General features: G+C 50.4%; 2 protein-coding genes across 2 annotated transcripts in view; one reads left to right on the plus strand and one right to left on the minus strand.

The window, feature by feature from the left end:
* Window positions 1–5,180: 5,180 nt before the first annotated feature.
* NCDN (neurochondrin) lies at window positions 5,181–9,454 on the minus strand. Its single transcript, XM_066204566.1, has 6 exons — window positions 9,266–9,454; window positions 7,904–8,890; window positions 7,533–7,759; window positions 7,136–7,360; window positions 6,782–6,924; window positions 5,181–6,487 (listed from the first exon to the last, which is right to left on the minus strand). The coding sequence occupies exons 1-6, from the start codon at window positions 9,365–9,367 to the stop codon at window positions 6,021–6,023; spliced, it is 2,151 nt and encodes a 716-aa protein (XP_066060663.1). The 5' UTR covers window positions 9,368–9,454; the 3' UTR covers window positions 5,181–6,020.
* Window positions 9,455–9,775: 321 nt separating this feature from the next.
* KIAA0319L (KIAA0319 like) overlaps window positions 9,776–22,160 on the plus strand; it is a 30,042-nt gene continuing 17,657 nt past the window's right edge. Inside the window, exons 1-4 of the mRNA XM_066204334.1 lie at window positions 9,776–9,914; window positions 10,935–11,101; window positions 14,967–15,619; window positions 20,524–20,806. Coding sequence (XP_066060431.1) covers window positions 10,960–11,101; window positions 14,967–15,619; window positions 20,524–20,806 — 1,078 coding nt within the window. The 5' untranslated portion in view covers window positions 9,776–9,914; window positions 10,935–10,959. The remainder of the gene's footprint in view (window positions 9,915–10,934; window positions 11,102–14,966; window positions 15,620–20,523; window positions 20,807–22,160) is intronic.

Below are 22,160 nucleotides of genomic sequence, written 5' to 3' on the forward strand. Positions count from 1 at the left end.
GGGGCGCGCCCGCCGCCCCGGGAGCGCGCGTCAGAGCGCGGGGACGGGGACGCGCCGCCCGCTCCCGCGGGGCCCCGACGGCTCCCGACAGCGGGCGAGGCAGGACGGCGGCGGGAGAAGACCGGGGTGGGGGGCGAGGGGCACCCGCCGCCCCCTGGGAGTGTGGCTGGTGGTCCCCCCGCTCCGTCGGGTGGCCCCGGTTCCCTGTCGCACGGTACAGCACACCCTCCCCACGGTGCCACCCCGGGTCCCTCTGCCCCGGGCCGCTCCGCCTGAGAGTCCTGTCGCGGAGCACCTCGGGCCCCACCGAGGAGCGAGCCCCGAGGGTCGGGAGAGCCCCGAGGGTCGGGAGAGCCCACGAGTGCGGGCGGGCTGCGGGGCAGCGGAGATGCTCTACGGTTTGACTTTATTAGCCCGAACCGGGTACGGGGCCCCTCCGGGAGCGCTGCGAGGGCCCCGGCGGCAGCCGCGACCTCCCGCGATCGCGGCGGGAGCGGGGCCCGAGGCCGGTCCTGTCGGGACAGCTCAGGACTCCTCCCGGGGCCCTTCACCCTCCTCCCCGACGGGGAGCGGGGAGCTGCATCCCGGACTGGTGGTAGCGAGAAGTGTCTGGGGGTGCTCCGGGGCCGGCTCCCTGCCCGAAGAGATGGACGGGAGGATGGGCGCCGGGTGCAACAGAGCCAGGGGAAAACGGGGAGCACCGACGGGCAGCATGCCTGCCTCTCCGCCCTCCTCCATCCCTCCCTCCGCCTTCCATCCCTCTCTCCGCCTCTCCATCCGTCCCTCACTCTCTGTTTGAACCCACCCTCCGGGGCAGGACGAGGCGGGCCCGCAACACCGGGTCCCTGAGAGCGACACCGAGCCCCGGACACCAGAGGGGCGAGCCGGGCAGAGGGGAAGGCCGGGAGAGCGGCACCGAGTGACCCCAATGACATCCCCCTCCCTCGCCCCGGTATCACGGCCACGCAGGACCCTCGGCGGAGCGGCGATGCCCATCCGCACGGGCACACGCACACACTCGCCCCCGACACAGCACTCGCGGCACCCGGACACCACGGTCACAGCTCCCTGCGGCCCACGGGCGCCGTGGCCGGGCGGTGGAGTGGTTTGTCACCTTGGGTCCCCGCGGTCTCACCGTGCCACCCGCAGGGTGCCGGCCGCCCATCGCTGGGCGGGAGGTTCCATTAGCAGCGCGTTTTACGTGGAGCAGAGCACAAACCCTTCACCCCCAGCTGTTACACGCCGTGCTGTGTGATCGACATCAACAAACACAACCCCACACTGCAGTTAATTTAATTCCACTCTTCCAGCCCCGAGCTACAGCTCCCTTCATTTTCATTTTTCCTCTGAATTCCCACAACTCAGACCTCTTTGATTTCCAGGTTTAATTAACAATGCTCATTAAATGAATTTTTATTCATTTCTTTTAATATTACCCTGCCACCTGTCTTTAGGAGGCAAGGGCTGATCGTTTATTCTAATTTATTTCTGTTAAAGATGGCATTTAAGGGTGGGAGGAGGGATATGCAGAGGTATAGAGGGTTGATCCATTCAAATCTCTTCATCCCCCTCAAATGCTCTTCAAGGACGCTGCTCCTGGAAGTTCTGTATTTATTTTCCACCAGATCTATTTCATTTGCTAGGAAAAATTGGATTGGACATGCTGTATTTTGCAGTTATGTTCCAGTTCATTCTTAATGTCCCTCGCTCGTCTAGTCCGTATAATGTTGAGTCTTTATTCATCTGAAAGAGGTGAAACTGTGCAAAATCCAGGCGGGAAGGGTTGTGAGTCGGCCTGCACAGGACTGCAGGCGAGCAGGAGGATGGTCCCTTGCAGCAGCTTGGAGGGAAGCTGCGTTTCCACCCAAAAATGAGACAGAGCAGAGGAAACCTGCAACACTGACAGACAAAGGGAAGGAAAAACAAAAGGCAGAGCTGTCCCGCTGCCTCTCATGGAACATGCTGGGCAAAGTGGGGTCGTGGGAATACATTGGGCTGGGGCAGTGGGCCAGGGCAGCCTGGAGCTGTGGGGCTGTAGGGCTGGGGGTCGGGGAGGTGTCACCCTCTCCAGCGCAGCACAGCAGTGCTCAGGAAGGAGAAAAGGGACCTTGCAATAGACTCTGGGCTTTGGGAAACCCCCAGGAGTTACCCTGCCCTGGCTCCTTCTCTGGGAGCACAATCAGCACCTGTCCAGCACTGGGGTCCTGCCCAGCAGCACCCTCAGAGCCTTACAAGAAGCAGAATTGTCCTTGCAAGATGTCCAAGACCCACCTGAGTCCTTCACTGCCCCAGATCCTCTGTACAGCACCTGTCTGATGATGAGGGAAAAACCAAACCCCTGGGCCTCTCATGGACAGGAGGCACTCATTAAGCCACCAGTGCTGATGATGAACAGTGATTCACTTTTACCTGCTGCCCTGAGGCCCCAGGCAGGTCCCAGGACTGTCACACAGGGGGCTGCCACCACACTCTCCAAGCAGCCTGGTTTTGTTACTGATTCAACGTGGCCAGGACAATTTCTGGGGTCACCTGAGCACAGGAGGCTCAAACACAGCTCCCCACTATCTGTTCTTTAGCATCCCTGTCTAAGGCCCACAAGTCCAGCTGTGCTTGTGTTTTGCTCTGCCAAACATCCTTTGTGTTTCCTAGGAGTGACGTGGTCCTGCTGAGGACCTCAACACAAGAGCTGCCTCTTCACCCCCCAGCTACAGGGAGCATTCACTGTGAGTCTGGGAGAGGTCTCCACCCCAGGGACCACTTCTTGCACGTGGATCCAAGCCAGAAATCTCGGAAAAACTGGTTTTGTAACAAAGGTCCCAGAGCTCCTTCCCAGGAGATCCCCAGCACTGCCAGGAGTGTGCAAGGGGCTTGAGGCAGCAACTTCTGCTCCTGGGGGTCAGCAACAAATGTACTGGCAAAACAGGACGATGAGAGCACCGAGACTCATGTGAGCAGAGCATTTCCCTAGTCAAAGATGAGCCAGTCCTTCTCCAGAAGCTCAGCTCCCATCAACACCTCAGGGAAATACAGGCTGCCCCTATTAATTCCCACATCCTCTTCTCAGAAGGAATCTCCTTGCTATGGGTCTGGAGAGCCAGGCAGGGACACTGCTGAGGGGTGGGCAGGGAGTGTGGCAGCCCCCTTGCTCCTCAGGCCTCCACTTTCACCACCCCTACTACATCTCACAGCTGAAGGGAGGGCATTGTGCTGGGTTCTGGCAGCACAGCAGCCAAATAACAACCTTATGAAACATTTAATTTTATTGCCAGTGCTTTTGAGGTGACATGAATAAATGCTGTAAGATAACCTATACTATGGTCAGGTTTGCAATGGCATTATGACATTTAAGTAGTCAAAGAGAAACAGAATGTGGATCTGCTCCTCTGGGGCCTTGCCCATCTTGCTGGAGAACAGTGAACAATTATCTTGCTCCTGGAGAGCTTGTCCTGGTGTTGGAAAAGCACTTGGGAGATGAAGCACAGTTTGCTTTGGGTGTTGCTGGCTGCAATCCCAGTCCGTGCTGGGATCTCAAACACTGGCAGAGAGGCGACTTTAGATGATGCCACATCCACCTCTCTGGCAGCAGATCACCAGTGCCTGTGGATGTCAACCGCCAGGGGCAGAACCTGTGGTTGGGCTTGCAAAGCTCGGGATGGCTGAGGACACCCTGCAGCCTTTGAAGTCTTGGCCAGGCTGCCGGGGCACCGTCTCCCTCGCGTGGGCTGAGCCAGCCGGGCGTGCTGGGGCTTGTGGGCTGGCACACACGGAGCCAACGGAGATGCCCACGTGGCAGGATGCTTCCAACAGCTCCAGTGCCCTCCCCTTCTCAATGCACAGTGCTCACTGTTGTTAGTGCTCAGTCTCAGGGAGACAAAACAGTCTTTTTGAGGGTGCTCTGTCTGAGAATGTTTGGAAAGTGCCCCAGGACAAGAGAGCAGTGATATTCCTCAGGTTCTGCCATTTCCATTGGCATTCAGCCTGGTAATGTCCCAGAGCAAGGTGGGTGTCTCACCCCTTCCATTGCCAGCTCGGGAGCTCTGAGGGGCTCACAAGGAGTGTGTTTTGTGCCATGCAAAGAAATAAGTACATGACATCAGGGTCACGGGGATGGTCCTGCTCACACCTGAGGGGACTTAACACCAGTGTGAGAATGAGATGCCGATGCTCCTCTCCAGGCACCTGCTGGTGTCCAAACCCTACTCCCTAACATGGGGAAGGATAAAACTGGAGGACTTCCTGGGCTCTTGATTTACTCCCAGGGAGCCTCTCAGGAATTAAAGACAAGCAACCAAAGGCCTCTGGGTTATAACTGTGCTAGTGTTGGAACTGCAGGCCCAGGCTGATCTCTGGTGAGGTGTTGTGGGAGCTGCAGCCAGTGCCCATGGGAATGAACCATGGCCAAACCAGATCAGCTGCCCACAGCAAGCCCATCCCTACCCGCACTGGGGATAGCAGAACATCCTCCTGGTGATACAGGTCATATCTCTCATTAGCACTAATTAGTGGCTGTCATAAATGGGAAGTCCACACCCCTGACCAGGGCAAGAGAGTGTACAGGACTGGGAACACCTGAAGGTAAAGGCTTTGAAGGTTTGGGTGTTTTTTCTGACCCTGCATTTTATTCCTTACTTTTCCTGCTGGTGTTTCCCTGCGGTGCAGGGATGTGTTCCTGGCAGGCTGAAGAGCTTCTCCCAGCCCAGCTCCACAAAGTTCTGCTCTTTTCCAAGGCCAGGAGGCTCATTTGCCTGTTTGGCTCGCACTGCTCTGCTGGGAGCACCTGCCTTTGTTCCAACTTGCACTGGCTGCTCAAGGCTGAGCTGAAAAGATCTAAAGATACTTTCCCTGAGCAACAGCCTCTCCAGCTGTGTAAGGCACTCGCTCTAATAAAGCAGAGAGCCAAAAACAGGGTAAAGCAGGAATACACCCAGAGCCAGCCCTCTTTTTGAGGCAGCTTCGTGCCTAATTTTCCCTTGATCAGACGATTCCACAGCTCCCTCCAATGAGTTCTGATCAACGCCTCGGGCTGGCAGCAGAGCCGGTCCCGGCGAGGCAGCAGCTCCCAGAGAACTCCTCGGCTGACACCTGGTGGAAATACGGGAGCAGGGAGCGCCGCTCGGATGAGCCTCAGCGTCAGCAGCCACCCTGTGCAGCTGCTCCTTCTGGGAAATATCCTTGGGATAACGCGGTACTGGAGAACTGGGAGGCCAAGCTGTGAAGCTGGTGCTACAAGACATTTACTCCATGGTACATGGAGGCTTTCTCTCCTGTAAAGCAAGATGTTCTTTGGTCTGCAGGGAATCAGCAACAGGGAATTCACTCATTTTGGCTTACACACCCTAAAGGGAGCAGGGGAAGACTGAATCCTTCACCTTGCAAGAGTGCGAAACTCTGTCTGTACATCCCATGGTGAGAGGGAGCAAATAGAAAATCTCATGGATGTACATTATGCAGGTGTTTTATGGGGCAAAACAGGCAAAGCAAGCGGTGCTGGGGAGGTTTTCTAGGTGTGAACCTGTGATGATGGTACCAGTGGTAGGTATGAAATGGGGGGATCATCCAGCAGCACAGCATCTTCAAGTCACAAGGAGTTATTTCCAAGGCTATCAGAATATAATAAAGCTTTTTCCCATTGCTGTCTTTTTCAGGGTTCTATGTGTAGTGCAAATACTGGGACAGAACTGTGACCATATTAATGGGAGAAGCAAGCATCCTGTGAGGGCCCTGGGCAGAAAGAAATCCCAGCACTGAGGAGTTTGACAACAAACTGACAAAATGTCTTTAATAACAAAAGAGGCTGTTTTTACAGAGAAATCCTCACAACACATCGAGCAAGGGCATGGTGAAATGTTCTGAGGCAGCAGCAGCTCTGCACACTAACGTGGACAGTGCTGATTGTGCCGAACGCTGCTGCATCACTCCAGTTTTGTAAAGTTTGGTCATTTAAATTGCTTTTTTGGTGCCTATCTGGCAGCAAAGAACATGGCAGAAGTGTTGAACAAATCTTGTGCAGGTGTCTGGCTTCATTTCCCACCTAGAGTGCTGCTGGCTCCTCCCTGCTCAGCCAGAGACTGCTCCAGAGCTGCCATTCCATACAGATTGGCCCACTCCATGCCATGGTGGGACAGGATCACATCCCTGCACTGCTCACTGGCTCTGGCCAGCTCCACCAGCACAGCCTGGAAAGCAGTGATGAGCTCCAAATCCACAGAGGCTGGAGTGACACGAGACAGCAACTGTGACAGTCCCTGCAGCCAGCGTGCCTGGAGAGCAGCTTGTGGCAGCCATGGGAAAAGAGGGATGCAGCCAGCCAGGGCCTGCATTCCCAGGAACCAGAGCTCACAGATGTCATCCCAGGCACTCACATAGGCAGGAGACACAGCCAGGGCCAGGCCATCGCTGCTGGGGTCTGCCTGGGCTGTGTGCGCCTGGGAGAGGAAGCGAATGGCAGCTCCAAAAAACTCCTTGGCAGATCGTGTTCCCTGAAGGGCTGGAAGAAAAAGCAAATTAGTGTTGCAATGCAGACCCTGCTCAAAGAAGGGCCCTGTGGTGGGGCTGTGTGGAGCCCTGACATCTTCCTGCCCTAGAAAACTCTTCATCCCAGCACATCAGCCTGCTGAACGTTTCATGTACTCCTTGCTCCTGAACATTTTTGGTTTATCACTTCTCCCATGACGAACTGGACTAGCTTCCCTTCTATTTGCTTTCTCCGGACGAAATTCCCGGCTCCTGGTCTCTGCCCGGGCAACACAACGTGTGCTTTGCCAATGGGAACTTTCTTTACCTGCTGACCCTGAGAGGATCCTGGCCATCATCAGTCCCAGAGTGGCAACATTTGCTGCCAGAACCAGGTGATGCTTCTGGGGCAGCAGAAGTGGAAGAGACTTCAGCAACACATCCATCAAGGAGGAAAAGGTTTTGTCACGCCTAGAGAGAAAATAAACCCTTTTTGACACATTTCCTGAGCAGAGCCAGAAGCACCTGAGAATGTCAAGGTTAAACACAGCAACAAAAATGTAATGAAATTTGGGTTGAAAAAGGAACATCCTTTTTCAGCATAGTGTGTTGACAGAGCCTCAAGCTCGATGTACAAGGCACCCTTTCTTCCCACTCAGAGCCAGCTCCCACACTCTGTTACCTGACCAGGTCTGGAGCAGTCACAACCAGGTTAAGGAAAACCCCACACGTGGTCTGGAGACTCATTTCAGTGCTTGTCAGGGGCGCTGGGGCTGTGGACTCAGAGGTCAGAACCTCCCACTGCTGCAGGAAGTACTCACACAGCAGTGCTGGTGCCCCTTCAGAGATGAGGATGTCCCGTGGCCTGTCCTCTGCTGTCAAATGGCAAAAGCCAGGTAGCAGAAATCTGGAAGGGGAAAGAAACTGGGAGCATGAGGTAGAATGGGTCAAAGCCCTGCATTTACATCCACCTCAGGGGAAAAAGCCCCATAGAACTGGCACTGCAGGGAGTGTAAAAATAGAAAATATTTGAGCAGGTTTGCACTAAAATGCAACAAACGTGTGCTTAAAATGCTCACCTCAGAGCATCCTGGGGTAAGGCAGAGCCCCCGGTGCTGACCAGCTCTGCCTGGGGAGGACTCACAGCTGGGCTGGCCTCCATGAAAAGCTTCCTGGCATAACCAACAAGGAAAGGCAAGAGCTCACAGATTTCCTGCTTGAGGGAGGATGTCTCTTCTGCCATCCAAGCTCCAAGGACTCGAACAGAGGCAAAGATGAAAGGATCTTGCAGCTCCTCCTGTTTAACCTTCATGAAGAAAGCAAAGTGACACATTATTGTCACTGTACATCAACTACCACAGGTCTGGAAACCACAGTGGGCTAAGAGGCAGAGTTTGCTCCACACAGAGACACCCCCACAACCTGCTCTTTGTTAAAAGCCCTGCATTACCTGCCTCAAGTAGAATATTACAGCTCCAAATGCCTCCTCCATAATCCTCATGAGCTGCATTTTCTGCACATTTTCTAGCAGAGGGTTCTCTTCCCTCAGGCACTCCCGGATCCCCATCTCCATAAGGACATAGCAGGCTGTCACCACTTCTTTCTTCCCCTCCACCTCCAGGGGATCTGGCTCCTCCAGGGTCAGGCGGACCTCCACACAAGCCAAGTTCACCAGCAGGGCCAGGAACTTGCTGCCAGCACTCCCTGCTGGGATCCACTCAGCCCCACAGGCCTGCACGAGGCTGGCTGCGAGCTTCAGAGCAGGGTCTCGCTGCGACTGGCTGAGTTTGCTGCCCAAAACGTCACCCAGCCCTTTGTAAAGTCTGCTGAGACACTCAGAGCCCTGTGAGTTCTCTGTGAGAGGAGGTGACAGGGGGATGAAGTGAGGCAGAACCTCACAGAGCTCAAATTTGGTCATGTCTTCAGCCTTGAGGAAGTCACCGGAGAGCTTGCTGAGCACAGCCAGGAGCTGTGGAGCATCTCTCTGCCAGCACTTGGCCTCTGCTATGGCCAGCAGCCCCACAAGCAGCGTGAGGGCACGGTCAGAGCCGTGACCACCATTCAGGTAAGCCTGGCACAGGGCAGACACTGTCCCTTTGGTCACCAACTCCCTGGGACCCCTGGCTGTGGCCAGGACAGCGCTGAGGCACTGGTACACGTCATCGACCATGGATGTGCTGTCCGGGTCGCAGGGGGAAAGCAGGACGTCATTGAAGGTCGGGATTTTGTTCAGGATCTGGGAGTGCCCGGCGAGCTCTGGGTCGGTGCAGAAACAGGCCAGCAGGGTGAGGCCGAGGGCACGGAAGGTGTGCGGGGGGCAGCCGGCTGGGGGCTGCCGGGAGAGCAGCAGGCGGGTCGGGAATGTGAATCCGATCGCGTCAAAGATCTGGCGACGGGTCTTGGCGTCCACCTCTCCCGCTCTGACTGCTTTGGTCACCTACGAGGCAAAACAGGAGTGAGCGAGAGCACAGCAAAAGGATTTGGTACACGTACAGGATGGAACTGTTGCAAATCAGAACTCAAAACAACTTCAATTAGTGCAGGGAAGTACCCACTAAGTTGGCACTTGGCCCAAGTGCCAATCCAGAGGTTTACCACGGTGTTCCAAAAGCGTGGCAGCACCGACTGACCTCCGCACACCCAGGGTCAAGGCCAGGCTCCCTTGCTTTGCTGAAGGGAATCTCAAAACTCTGAAGCAGCTTGCTCCGAGCTCTCAATCCCCACTTCCCCGCGTCCCCCAGGCACCCCCGTGTCCAGCCGGGTGTTTGGCCCCCTCTTTGCCCGCTCCTAAAGCGATTCCGCCGTTCCTTACCAGGAGCAGCGCTGCGAACTGCTCGCTGTCGTTCCTCGCGTCTCTGAGCACACCGAGGCACCGCTTCAGCGTGGCGTGCCCGCTCCCGGAGTCCGAGGCCATGGCCGGGAAGCGTGGCCGAAGGACTAGAGGGGAACACGGGCAGCCTTCCCTCAGCCCCTTCCCTCAGCCCCGTCCCTCGCGGCTCCGGCCCCTTCCCTCACCGTGCCCCGCCTGCGGGCGCGCGCCTCCTGCCCCTCCAGCCAATCGGCGCGCCGCCTCCGCGCCGCCGGCCAACCGCGTGCCGCCTTGTTGGGCGGTGCCCGAAGCCGCCGCCTCCGCGCGGAACTGTGGGCAAATCACCTGTGGCTGCGCGGCCTCCGCGCCCGCCCCGCCCGGTGCGACCGGGACCGGCGGGGGAGCGAGCGGCGGGGACCCGCGGCTGCGCAGCCCTGGCACCGCCCGCGCGGCCGGGCCCAGCCCTGGTGCCGGGAGGCGGCGATTCAGCTTCCGGGTGAGCGTGCGCGGGTACCGCCATGGCCGCGGGGCAGGAGGCCGCGGTGCCCCCGGGCCCGCCGCGCTGGAGCCCCGGCCGTGCCCGGCGCCCGGTGCCCGCCTGAGCTCGCCGAGGAGCCGCTGAGGAGCCGCCGAGCCTCGCCATGCGCCCTTGGTACGTACTCGCCGGCGGCACGGGGCGCTGCCGCCTCCCGCGGGGCCCGGGCCCGGCCCCCGGGCTCTGTGCTGGGAGCTCCGGCCGGGCAGGTGCGGGGACCGCGCATCTGGGGCGGCGGAAAGTTTCCTCAAGGACCTGTTGGCTGAGCGGGCGCGGGTTTATATCTTCCCCCCGTGAAGTTTTCCTCCCGTGTCTCTTCCCGCTCTGCTGCGGACGGTTGAGTGCAATTCCTCGAGGTGTAACAAGCTCTGTGCTTGAGGAGCGCTGGTGGATCTGACTGTAAAACCATTCTCTTTGGATTATTCAGAACTGCCAGATTTAATGCCGTTTAGTGCCTAATGATGCTTTCATTGCACCCTTAAAATAGATACTATTTATTACCTGTGAAATAATTAATGTTCTCCTACCGCGTCACCTCCAGATAATTTACATTTAATTAGCATATAAGACTATTCGATAGCCTTTGGCATTAGAAAGACAGAGAAGTTTGGTGATCCCTGCCCTGTGGAGCAAAATAAGAAGCAAACCAGGGCGTTAGCTCCCAGTTTCCCGGCGTTGCCGTGCCCTCGTTTCCCTTTTTCTGGCTGGCACCAGCCGGCACGGATGTGCCTGCGATGACATCGCCGGGCAGATGTGCAGGGGTTGTCAGTGCCTGTGGTATCCTCCTGCTGCTGCCTGGCTGTCCAGTCCTCAGGCATATTTGAAACTGAAATTTCCCAAATGCCTCTTTGGGATCCAGTGGACAGCTTCTGTGATATCAGAAAAGAAACAGGGTCTGGAGGAGAAAACCACAAGGGAAATGCCCCCTGCACTCAGCACTGGGAGCTGTGCCACTACAAATTTCATTTTAGTATCAGGCATTGATAGTTCCTTAGCAACAGCTGGACTAATCACAGCTGATAAGACATTCCTTTTCCTCCACAAGTGCTCTGTTCACTTTGCACTCTGGCTGGATCCGTGCAGGAACGTTTCAATTGCCACGGGATGTTTTGTGTTTCATACCCTGTGTGTTTCTAGAACCCTGCTGCTGCCCACAAAGGCCATGGAGAAGAGGTTGGAAGCCAAGTCCAGCATCAGCTCCTGGTTCCTGTCACGATACTGCCTGGGAAAAGCTGTGAGGGAGCTGGGAATTCTGCAGCTGTTCTACCTGTGCACTTGCCTGTGTGCCTTGTGCTCCCCTGCAGGTGACTCTTCTGTTCTCTCTGGGACTGTGTATATGGTTTTTTGTGGTCTTTATCCCTCTTACTTGTTTAAAATACTCAGAGAGAAAAGTGAAATAATTTGCTGGTAGACATTGAAGGGTTGGTTTCTTATTGGTTTTGTTTTTAATTGATTTTTTTAGAACTAACAAACCAAAGCCGTTGTTTTTTTTTTAAACCAAACAAAACACCACCCTTAGCAGTTACTAAATGAGCTCTCAGAAGTGTAGTTTGTGTCTCAGAGAGAGCTTTTTCTGACCTTAATCTTTGACAAAAGGAGCAAGCGATAAACTGGAAAATAATTCAGTTTAAGGTAAGCAACCTGGAAAGGCAGGAATGTTTTTTAGCCCTAAGATGTTGAACACTTTTCCCAAGAATAGTGTGTCAGACATCTTTATTTGCCCACAGGCAATGGTTATGTTTGTTTTTGTTATTTCCTGTTCAAACTTGAGCAAGCAACCTCCTGCTCAAGTAAATAACCAAGTTAGTGGCTTGGATGGAAGTTTTCCTCTAATGGATTGTGAGATGTGTGGTTTGTGGAGGGGTTGGTTTGCTTTGTTTCCCAGTTATGAGGACATGTTCTCCAGACAGCTGCAGCATCCCTATTGTGTTACTGGACCTTCCTGGACAGTTCTCAGTGGCAGATTTGATTAAGATAATGAGTTGTGTGATCTTAATGAGCTAATTTAGACCCTAGAAAGACATGTTTGTACTCCTGGTCCTTGCAAAGGGTTGTGTGTTTGAACAGTGTTTCCTTGTCAGCTGGGCTTCCTGCATGCATTTCCTGGCTTTAGTAATTTCTTGGAAGTTTAGAGTTAGGGCTCCTGTGAGACTCCTGAGGGTGTTCTAGACAGTATTGGTGTGTTTAAGGGCTGCTCTGTTTGGAAGAGTTAAAACCACCTCATAGAATTGTTAGGGTTGGAACAGTGCAGGTCTGAAATCATCAAGTCCAACGGTTGAATGAGTGAAGAGTCCACTAAATTATGGTTTTTGCGTGTGCAGAAATAAATACAATTATATGGACATAGTTACCCTGATGTGGACATTTTTTCCATTGCAGAGTTTTTGTTATTTTGGGCTTGTTTGTGTCCCTCAGGCAGCGGAGTTTGTGAAGCTGAGGAGGAGTTATGGCTGCCTAGGAATGAGCGTGGTCATGTGGAGTTACGCAAGGGGGATTGTGTTGACATAACTGACTGACTTGTGGCAGGCTTAAAAAGTCCCCAGAGTTAAGTGTTTAATCATTAATCTGGTATCAAGGCAGGATTGACTGCCTGGGCAAGTCTGCAAACCTGAAGTTATTAATAGAAGCTGTGCCTGTGTGTTCCATTCCCCTGCTGCTCAGCAAGGCTGTGAGCTGCATCCCTGGGACAGGAACTCCTGAGTTCCTGGGAAGAGCAGTTTTCTCCACTGATGTGACAAAAACAATATGGAAAAGTGACTAAGCACACCCACTGTGCAGCTGTCTTGTGACTTGTGTGGTGCTGAGCTTAGGAGGGAACTCATCCTTAGGAATGTTCCTGCATTTTACAGATGAAATGCAAGTGTAGACTCTTTTCTCCCAGGGCACGCAGAGTTGTCTGAATGTTTGATGCCCACCAGAGGCCATGGAATTTGAAAATGAAATGTGAAAATCAGTATGTCACTGTGGAAAATTCACATCTGGAGTGCTGGGCTGGGGTGCTGGGAGTTGCCTGTTCACCTCTGTCATTCCTAAGAGTTATCTGAATTTTAAACTGTCCATGTACAGCAATTCAGAAGAACATACTGGCTAATTTCAAATAAACATGTCCCAAGTGTCCATTAGCAGAGTTCTGGAAATGAAATGCAGCCAAAATATTATTCAAATCTTGTTTTAGCAGTGTGTTAAAAGAGAAGTAGAATGCTCTCAGCATGGTAGTGTTGTGTCATCCAAGCTAAGTCATGGCTCTGACATGGTGAGGAGATGTTTCTGGGGATCCAGGCTTTACGTTTGAGATGAATAAATATAATACCTGTGTTATGTAGTGATTTGTCACAAGGTATGTCTTCCATGGGAACATTTTTCTCTTAAATGTGCCCCATTCTGTGTGTGCCCCAGTTCTAAGCCTGGTACTAGAAACTGCTGCTGAATTTCACTGCTTCCATATCAAGCCTTAATTTGAGTGGTATGTGTGAGCCAGGCCTGACATGTGAGGAGAGATGGATGAGCAGTGGTGGAGGAGGAGGAAGGATTTTAGGAATGTGGGAAGCAGCACATTTCCCTCATGCACAGGATATTTTAGGGGCAGTGATTCACCTTTAACAGAAAGGCAATTTTACCGGCAAAACCTAAATCTGAGTGGATGAGATTCTGCTGAAATTCACAGGAATGGTGTAATTCTTCAATTTGTTATTGTTTCTCCAAGCCTGGAGAGAGTGTGTGTGCATACACGTGGGTTTGGTGCGTACACACGTTCCATACTCTGTTCTAATTCCATCCCCATCAGGTTGGTGCCAGGAACTTGTCCCTGCCTGTGATTGTGACAGTGGTGCCAGGGACTGGCTGTCGAGGTGTCCCAGGTGTGATGAGGTGGCTGCTGCCCTGGGCACACAGATTCCCTGTCTGCCCTCTCTCCAAGGAAGTGCTGTGTGTTGATGAGGGTGCTGAGGTTTTTGAAGGTGCTGATGTCAACTTCTCTTGTTGCTGAACATTTGCAGACTTTCTTTTGAATGTTTCATTGCTCGAGTGAGGAGCTTCTCCCCCTTCTGCACAGTGGTGGGTTCAGACACCCACAGGGAGCTCTGTCCCCCATGACTTGGTCACTAAACTCGAGTTCATTCTCGATCAGAATATTGTAACTTAAATCCAGACTTTATTTTAATGGAGAAAAAACTTTCCCGTCTGTGTTGTGTTCAAGAACTCCATTCTTGACAGGGAGGGAGCCAGATCTGGAGCATATTCTCCAGCTGCACAACTCCCAGTCCAGCAACACTGTTTGTAAAGTAATCTTCCAATGACCTATTATCGCTTGGATGCTGAACACAGCACAGTGTAACAGTCCCATAGGTCATTAGGCTATTTTTAGGGAGTCCTTAATCTGCAGAGCTCTGAATTTTGGAAGCCTTTAATCCATTGATCCCTGCAAGCACTCAAAATTTTCATGCTAAGAAAAAAAAAGAATCCGTATTCAGAGCAGTTGCTGCTTTACTGCAGAGCTGAGACCTGAAGTGACTTGACTCTTAACAGAAGTTACGTTAAGTGTTTGAGGGTTTTTAATGAAAAGCACTATGGCAGGGTGGGTGGCAAGGCTTTGTCTTGCAGAACCCTTTTCTAGAAGCTGATAACAACTTCCTAACTGGAGGAAATTCAGTCAGAATAAGCAACTGATCTCAAATATCAGCATGGAAGAGTTAAAAATGCCTCTGTCCTGTGCACCAAGCCAGTGCCACTGTCTGCAGTGTTTTCCTTTCAGGCAGACTATGGGCAGAGAGGCAAGGCCATAACTGGTTAGAGTAAAGAACTGCACTTAGGATTTTGAGGTTCAGTTTCTGGCTCTGAACTTGCTGTGTGACCTTGGTCCAGCTGCTCAGTGTGGGCATTATGGGCTCCTCTGAAACAGGAGCATTTCTGTCCTCACTTCTGCTTCTCCATCCCTGTTGGAAAGGGTGGTGGCGGCTTAGGTAGGAAGAGCAGATTGTTCCTTAAAATCTTGTGGAAGTACTGGATAGTGAGGCCAGATAGAGATTCTGAGAAGTCAGATTTACTTGCCTATTTCTGCTTTCCTATGTTATGCCTGTGCCCCAAATTCATCTTGACAACAGTGATGAGAATTATTATCCACTGCTTTAAAGGACTGAGAATTGTCTGTTTGTCTTCCCTCCTCTTTCCCAGATGCAAACTGGAATGGCTCTAAATGTGAGCTGGGGAAGATCCTGCTTGGCGGCCGTTTGACATCGTGGGCAGGTCACCATTTGCAGCTTCTGGAAGGATTCCACACTCTGAGCTCCTGTCAGACCACTTGCTGCCAGCGCCCCGCCTGTGATGCCTTTTGGTTCTTGGAAAACATGTGCATCCAGGTGAACTGCACCGTGCCTGGCACGTGTCAGGCCAACAAGACTGGCTTTTCGGATTCTGTTTTGGTGTTTTTAAAGAAATCAAAAAGCACAGAGCACTTGTTAAACTTCCATATGGAAGGTGACGTGAAGACTTGGAGTCACAAGTGGTTGGACTGGAACATCCCTGTCCAGAGGAAGAAAAGACTGCGGAGATCATTCCAGAAGTGGAGGTTGGCAGGTAACAGGGTGCAGCTCCTGAGAAGGGATCTGGCAGAGAACTCCAGAAGCAGCCAAAGTGAAGCAGAACGCTTGAAGGATCAGGTCCTGAGGCACTTAGTGGCAGACAGAGCTGCTTCTGAGAAAGGAAATCAAAAGCAAGACTTGCTGAAAAATGGACAGAATCCAAGAGAACACTACCCCAGAAGTGTAATCCCTCCTAAGAGCAATAATGTGAACAGGTCCCAGGATGCTGACAGTGACTCTCCCCAGGTAAGTGGTTGCTGGAGCTGGAGTGGGGCTGTCTGGGACAGCTGTCCCCCTCCTCAATCTGGCTTTAGGTAGATTTCAGCCAGTTTTTTTACCAGTTTTCAGCATCCTGTCAACAAGGCACAGCCAGTGGTTTGGGGTTTAGTTTGGCTTTTGGGGTAGGTTTTTCCCCCCTCCCCTTCCTTAGTTCAGATAAACTGCTGGAGTGGGAAGGTGAGGCAGGATGGAGTCTGTGATAATGCTTACCCTCTGTGTAATCACACAGTGTGCTTGCCAGATGAGAAGGAAAGGTGGCAGTCAGTGGGGATTGTCTGGGAGCTGAAAACTGTTACCTGTAAAAGTACCTGTTCAGATCCACACAATGAAGTAAGCTGTTTTCATTTAAATGCTGAATCGAGGCAGTTAAATACATTTTTTTATAGTCATGCATACAGCTCAGTGTACTTCGATGTCAGTCTGCTTGCTTGAGTTGGCATCTTAATGCCCAATGTTCTCTTTTTTGAAGAGTGCTCCTGTTTCTCAAATCCACCAAAGCTTACCTTGGCACTGGGTGAATGAAATCAGTTTAGTCTCTACTCCAAATACATACAGTGTTAAGCCAGTACATCTTGATGTTACACAGAATTTGGCACATTTGAATTGTTAAGTGATGTTTGTATTTTTACATCTGCAGATAATTTTTTGTGCCTTATCTCAAAAACGCTTGTGCACTCCTGATGGCGAAATGTAATTCTACTTTGTTAAACTGTTCCTGAAATAGCTTTTGCCGTGTTTCAGGGATTTGGCATCATACAAATCTGCTGCCTCTGGTTCTGGAAATGACTGAATTTTTCAAATCCTGGTTGCAGGTAGGGCTGTGACTGCCTGAGCCACCACCCTGGAGCAGGATGTGGCAAGCAGCCAAGGGACGCTGCCGAGAGCTCCCGGGCAGCCAGGGTGACACGTGTGAAACCAGGCACTAAAGCTTGACAAGTGTTTGATTTTCCAGAACCCCCCCAGCATTTGGGGCTGACCTGAGCTCAGCTTTCTCTCTCCTCTGCAATGCTGCAGCATTTCTACCCTCCCTGTTCTTTCCTCCTCCTAGCAGTTGAGCTGAGCACGGTGACCCCATTCTCTCAGCTGTCGCACATTTGAGATGTCTTTGCAGCCACTCTTAAATGTCTTCTCTTGCTCTTGGGGAACAGCTTTTACATCTCCCTGCTTGTTCTGTTTGCAGTTTTGCTTTCCAGGTTATCCTGCTATTACTGTCCAATGTGTCTAGTAAACTGGTTGCAAATATTAAATTACACTGATTAATCAGCTTCTGAATGTTGCTGAACATGCAGGATTTCCCATCTTTAGAAAATGCTTCCATTGTCACTAGTGTGCACTGTTGGATGTGTGCTAGGGCAAGGTTTTTACTCTCCTTGATGATTTTTGCTAATAAGAAAGTCTATGTCTCTTAACAAAATGCAAGTTCATAAAAATAAAAATTTTCTACTAAAATATAGTGGCACGATGGAATTCCTGCCATTTGCATTTTTGAGGTTTAGGGTGGAGTTTTTGAGGAGAAGGAAGAATTAAAATATCCACCTGGGCTAATTCTGGGATTATTGAACCATCCAACTTTACCTGCAAAATGCAAAGCCAGCTCTGCAGCTGTCCTTGCACTTCAAATCCAAGAGCAGTTTAATGTGAGCCAAGGATACAGCATTGGAGGCTGTGTTCTTGGGACATGGCCAGACTTTCCAGGAGATAGGTATTCCAAGCTGGCCTGGTTATGGACCAGAATTAAGTTACACCCATGCTGAAATCAGTAGAATTTGTCCTGGGCTTCATTTGGCCCAATCCATGGAGCACATGGCTGGGTGTTTAATGTTGTTCTTTAGGAAGGGTTGGAAGACGGGGACAGCACTGGTTTGTACTGGCTGTTCATACCCGAGAGCATCAAACACCTGAAATAGGAAAGGACATTTGAAATCAAAGTGCTTTTTCTCCTCTGCTGCTGCTGAGCATTGAATGTGTGGAAGGCAAATGTTCTCCTTTGCTCTTGCAGGCTCAGAGAGAAGGAAAATGACAGTTTTGGGAAAACATTGCCTCTGTGGGTTTTCATTTTCCTCTTGCAGCTCTGACGGCTCCACAGCCATCTGCAATGGCATTTGCTGATGTGCAGTGAACAGTAATTTCTGGTTTTACTGTATCCATGCTATGGGACCAGGATAAACCACATTGCATCCTGCTCATCAACCCTTAACTTAGGGAGACTGGTACTTTTTCATTAAAGTGAGTGACATTTTCCAGGCACCAGGCTTTTTTCTGTCTGGTTGTAGAATTTCTTTTCGATTTTAAAATATAGCAACACAGTTAATAGCCAGTCAGGAGAAACATTTAAGTGCAGCACTGCTGATGAGCAGGGCTGCTGCAGCACTGCAGCAGCTCTGCAGGCAGACTGGGGAAGGCTGGAGCAGGAGCACTGCAACAGAGCCAGAGAAGGCATTCCTGCCTTCACATCAAGCCCTCTGTTTGGCTCTTGCTGTCACACTTCCTGCAACTGCTGGGAGCTTTTCATCCACAAGGAACAAGGAAATGTCTCTCTTTACCACCAGCACTAACTCTGTAATGGTTTGTGACATTACCTACATTTTAGTGTCTTAAGAGTCTTCCCAGATGTGGCACTTACTGCAGACAGCTAGGATGCCATCTAAGCTGAAAAGAGCCCATTTTGTATATTCAGACCAGGCCTATTTAAATTAAAAAATAAAAGAAAATTCCAGAGCAGAGGTGTTTTTCTCTCAAGTAACTTGGGCTCAGTGTGGATTCTGATGGACAGGGCTGCTCTAGTCCCTCTATCAGACATGGGACTCTCAGACAAGGACACTGGGTTATTTGTCTCAGGCCAAAGGCATTTAGGGGTTGGAATCAAAATTGTCTGAGGCTCCTGTGTTGACTCAGGCCAATGTGTCACTTCTCTCTATTTTCTAAGCTAATAAGATAGGACAGCTGGCAAACTTCTAGTCTCCTTGTCATTTATCCCCAAGAATGAAATAATCTGTTCTTTGCTTTAAAGAATTCAGAGTTATGGAGTGAAGATAAGAAATGTCTTAGCTTGCAAGCATTAGAGGCATTTTGGCTGTTATGTTGCCCCAGGCAAAGCTTATCTAATTCGAGCTCTCTACAGACATTTGGCTGTCAATTCATCCTGAAGACTTTTGGAAAGAAGAGGATCTCTCTTAACTGTAAAGTGGGATTTTTTTTGGGAATTAAAAGTGAGACAAGAAAGCATTCAGCTCACTGAAAATATTGCCAAACAAAGCGGGAACTCTGCTGTGGCCAGCAAGGGAATGTGGATCTCCTGTGTGTTGTTTGTGACTTTTGTTGTTGTGACCCTTCTGGGTTGATTCGTGAGAAGCAAAAAGTGGTTTCCTGTAGTGGTAGTAGGGAGTCCTGGAAACATTCTGCTCCTGCGCCTTTCCTAAAGAATCTGTCTCGCTTGAGTTCCTGCCTGGCTGTTCCCCTTTTTCTCTTGCCAGCATTTCAAACTATCTTGAGGAAAGGGAGTCAGTACTCGTTGCAGTTTTCAGTGGGTAGAAGGTGATACAGCTTGGTCCATCCAGCTGTCCCGAGGCCACTGAGGAAGAGCAGCATGCCAGATTTTTCCTGCATGGATTCCAAAGAATCCATACTTTTGTTTAAGTAAGCCCATTAGCAAGTAACCAAATAAAGGAAGACACCTTCTGTCTGTAACAGTAACAAATAGTGTCTGATTCTTTGGTCCATAAAGCTCAGATGTTAACCAAACAATTGTTTTACATTCTGTGAGCAAAGTGAGCTGAGATATTTGCCTTCACTGCTGCTCCTAGTTGTTCAGTGTGGGCAGCACAGCTTTATTTTTACAACCAACATTTAGTGTTTTCTAAAGCCCAGCCCATTTACTGACAAGGATGTTGCCCACCATGGTCTGAGGTGTTTTCCCTGTTCCTGTTTCCTGGACTGAATGCCAGCAGCATGGTCTAAAAGCTTGGGTATATTTCCTCCAATATGAGCTTTTAATCACTCCTCTACTGAGGAGTAGTGGTGGGAAATTCAGCTGCAAAGCACTTTCTGAGTCAAAGATGGTAAATTGCTCTATTTTAAATATTTAGCAGATGTTCTCAAAATAGAGTTAGCTGAAAAAAAACCCGTGCTACACACATGGACTTCACGATGGAGGGTAAATTGTCATGAGCGTGGCCTGGCAGGCTAGGAACTGGAATGGGGCTAGGTAAAAGGAATTTTCTGATGAAAGAAAGGAAATTGTTCCTGCCACTCTGATTGTTTTCAATCAAGTGGCTCATCCTGTGTGGATGTGAGCAAACTTTGTGCCCTTCAGCTCCTCTCCCTGCCCGGCAGCATCTCCTGGGGCAGGCACGCAGAGGGCTGTGTATGTCTGCTCACCTTGCTTTGAAGAGTGATGCCAAAATAAATTTCCTCTTGCTGCATCAATTCAGTTGTTACATAAAAATGCCACTGCAATCCTCCTGCTTCATGTTGGCCAACTGCATGGCTTCAGGAAAAGGAAATCACAACCAAAGTAAATGAGCCCCAGTTTGTGGTCCCTGTCTTTAGGGTCTGTCTTATCCCACCTTTCTGTTCTTTTAGCTCCTCTCACTGCAGTTTTGAACCTGGATCTTCTCTTGTATTTGCCACATCAACAGCCTTGGTACTTAAATGCTGTAGCTATATCTAGTGGTAACTGGTGTTTAGCTGGGGTAGAAATGGCCTGTCTGCTGTGGAGGAATAACATGGAGAAACACTTCAGAAGAGAGAAGAAGAAGCTGTAAGAACAAACCAGGGATTTTTCAGCTTCCCTAATTGTGGAGGAGGAGAAGGGCAACTTAAAACTGACATTCAGTGTTCAGATCAAACTCAGACAACTTTTCTCTTTACAGATCCATGCAGGAACATCTACACCAGAATCATCAGTGCTGGCTACGTTCTCCAGCCCTGTGGCACTGGACTTGACAGCTCCAGGGAAGACTGAGAAGCCTGGGCAGCCTGTTGATGCCCATCCTCACTCTGACATGTTTCCTACGGCCAGCCCCGTGCCAGTGAAAAGCACAGCAAAGGCACAGGCAGCAACTTCTGTTCCCAGTGGAGTCCCCACAAATGGCAGTGTTCCTACAGCCCAGAGCAGCACTGCTGCAGCCCCAAGCACTGCTGCCACCACGCCAGGTGAGGACTTGCAGGGCTCCAGCAATGATGTCACTTGCTCAGGCTTTTTCAAGCCATGTTAGTGTGGAAAAATAGGAGATAATTATGGTTCCTTGGAGAAAATACTGAGACACCTGTGTCAGCACATGTGCTGTTGGCTCCCAGTAACTCCTGAGGTCTGGAATGGGACTTGGTTGTCATAAATCTGCATGTGACCATTACACGTGAGGACAGCTGGGAACTAATGGGGATATCTTAATTCCCAAAGTGAAGGCTGAGGTGTGATGTGGGGCAGAGTCCTGGGAAGCATTTTTCCAGTAGTCTTGGCACACTGCTATCCATCAAATCAAGCAGAAATCTTAATGTGTGCTCAAAAAAGGGTGTAACTGATTATTTTGTGTCCCTGAGGTGTCACTGCACCGCTCAGGCGTGGAGAACAGTGTACTTGGCTGTTAGCCCGTGCTTTGCTTTGCAGCATGATGATGTTTCTGTTCACACTGGTATTTCCTAAAAGAGACTGTTGAAAATGCATAAAGGCCAAAATGCCCTTTGGCAGCTCTGTTCCCTCAGCCAGGCTGTCAGCTCTCCCTGTAGGGGTGGCTACGCACAGGGAATGGCGTGTACTGCTCGTGTGCTGTCTCAGAACTCACTTAATCCAGTGTGCTGAAGCATTCACAGCTGAATTTCTTTTGAATGTAGGGTTCCTTTCCCTTACAAGGGAACAAATGGAAAGTGTAAGGGAAGCACTGCATGCAAAGATGTTTTTGGCAGGAAGCTCATTGGCTGCTTGTGCTGACAAGTTAATGGTTTGTTTTGGTTTTTTTTAAGGGTTTACCCCAGCTAAAACTGGAAAATATGCTTTAAACATCTTCAGTGGTTTGTCTGGGAAGACTAATATAGCCAGGTCCTCCTGGTTTTGCTAACCAATGCAAAGATGATGTAAAGAGTAGTTTTTCCAGGCTACAAAGTTTTTCAAGGTTTTTTATCTGTTCATCTGGGGTTTTTTAAAATTTTTTTTATTATTTCCTAATGAGATCTGATTGCTTTTTGCCTTGGAACTCTTTGCAGGTGAAAGACTGATGGAGTATTTGAGAGAGAAAAAAAGGCTGGTTAATTCCACTAGCTATTAAAATTGGAAGATAGATAAATAATAGATAATAAAGGTGGGAAAATAACTGAATGTTTAAGGTCCTTTTTCCCATTTTTTAAACTTGGATTTTTTATGCATATCTCTGAAACATTGTCTTTGGCAGGGTCAAACTAAAGAAAGCATATTTCTACGCATAATTCCCAGGTCCAATAATAAAAAGACAAATATAAAGTAAATGGGAAAGGAAGAGGGAGATGAGGAGGCCAAGAGGTGTTTTTAAGAAAT

This window comes from Chamaea fasciata, unplaced genomic scaffold (assembly GCF_029207755.1).
Source record: "Chamaea fasciata isolate MVZ Bird 193981 ecotype frontalis unplaced genomic scaffold, bChaFas1.0.hap1 SCAF_26, whole genome shotgun sequence".
Taxonomy (NCBI): domain Eukaryota; kingdom Metazoa; phylum Chordata; class Aves; order Passeriformes; family Sylviidae; genus Chamaea; species Chamaea fasciata.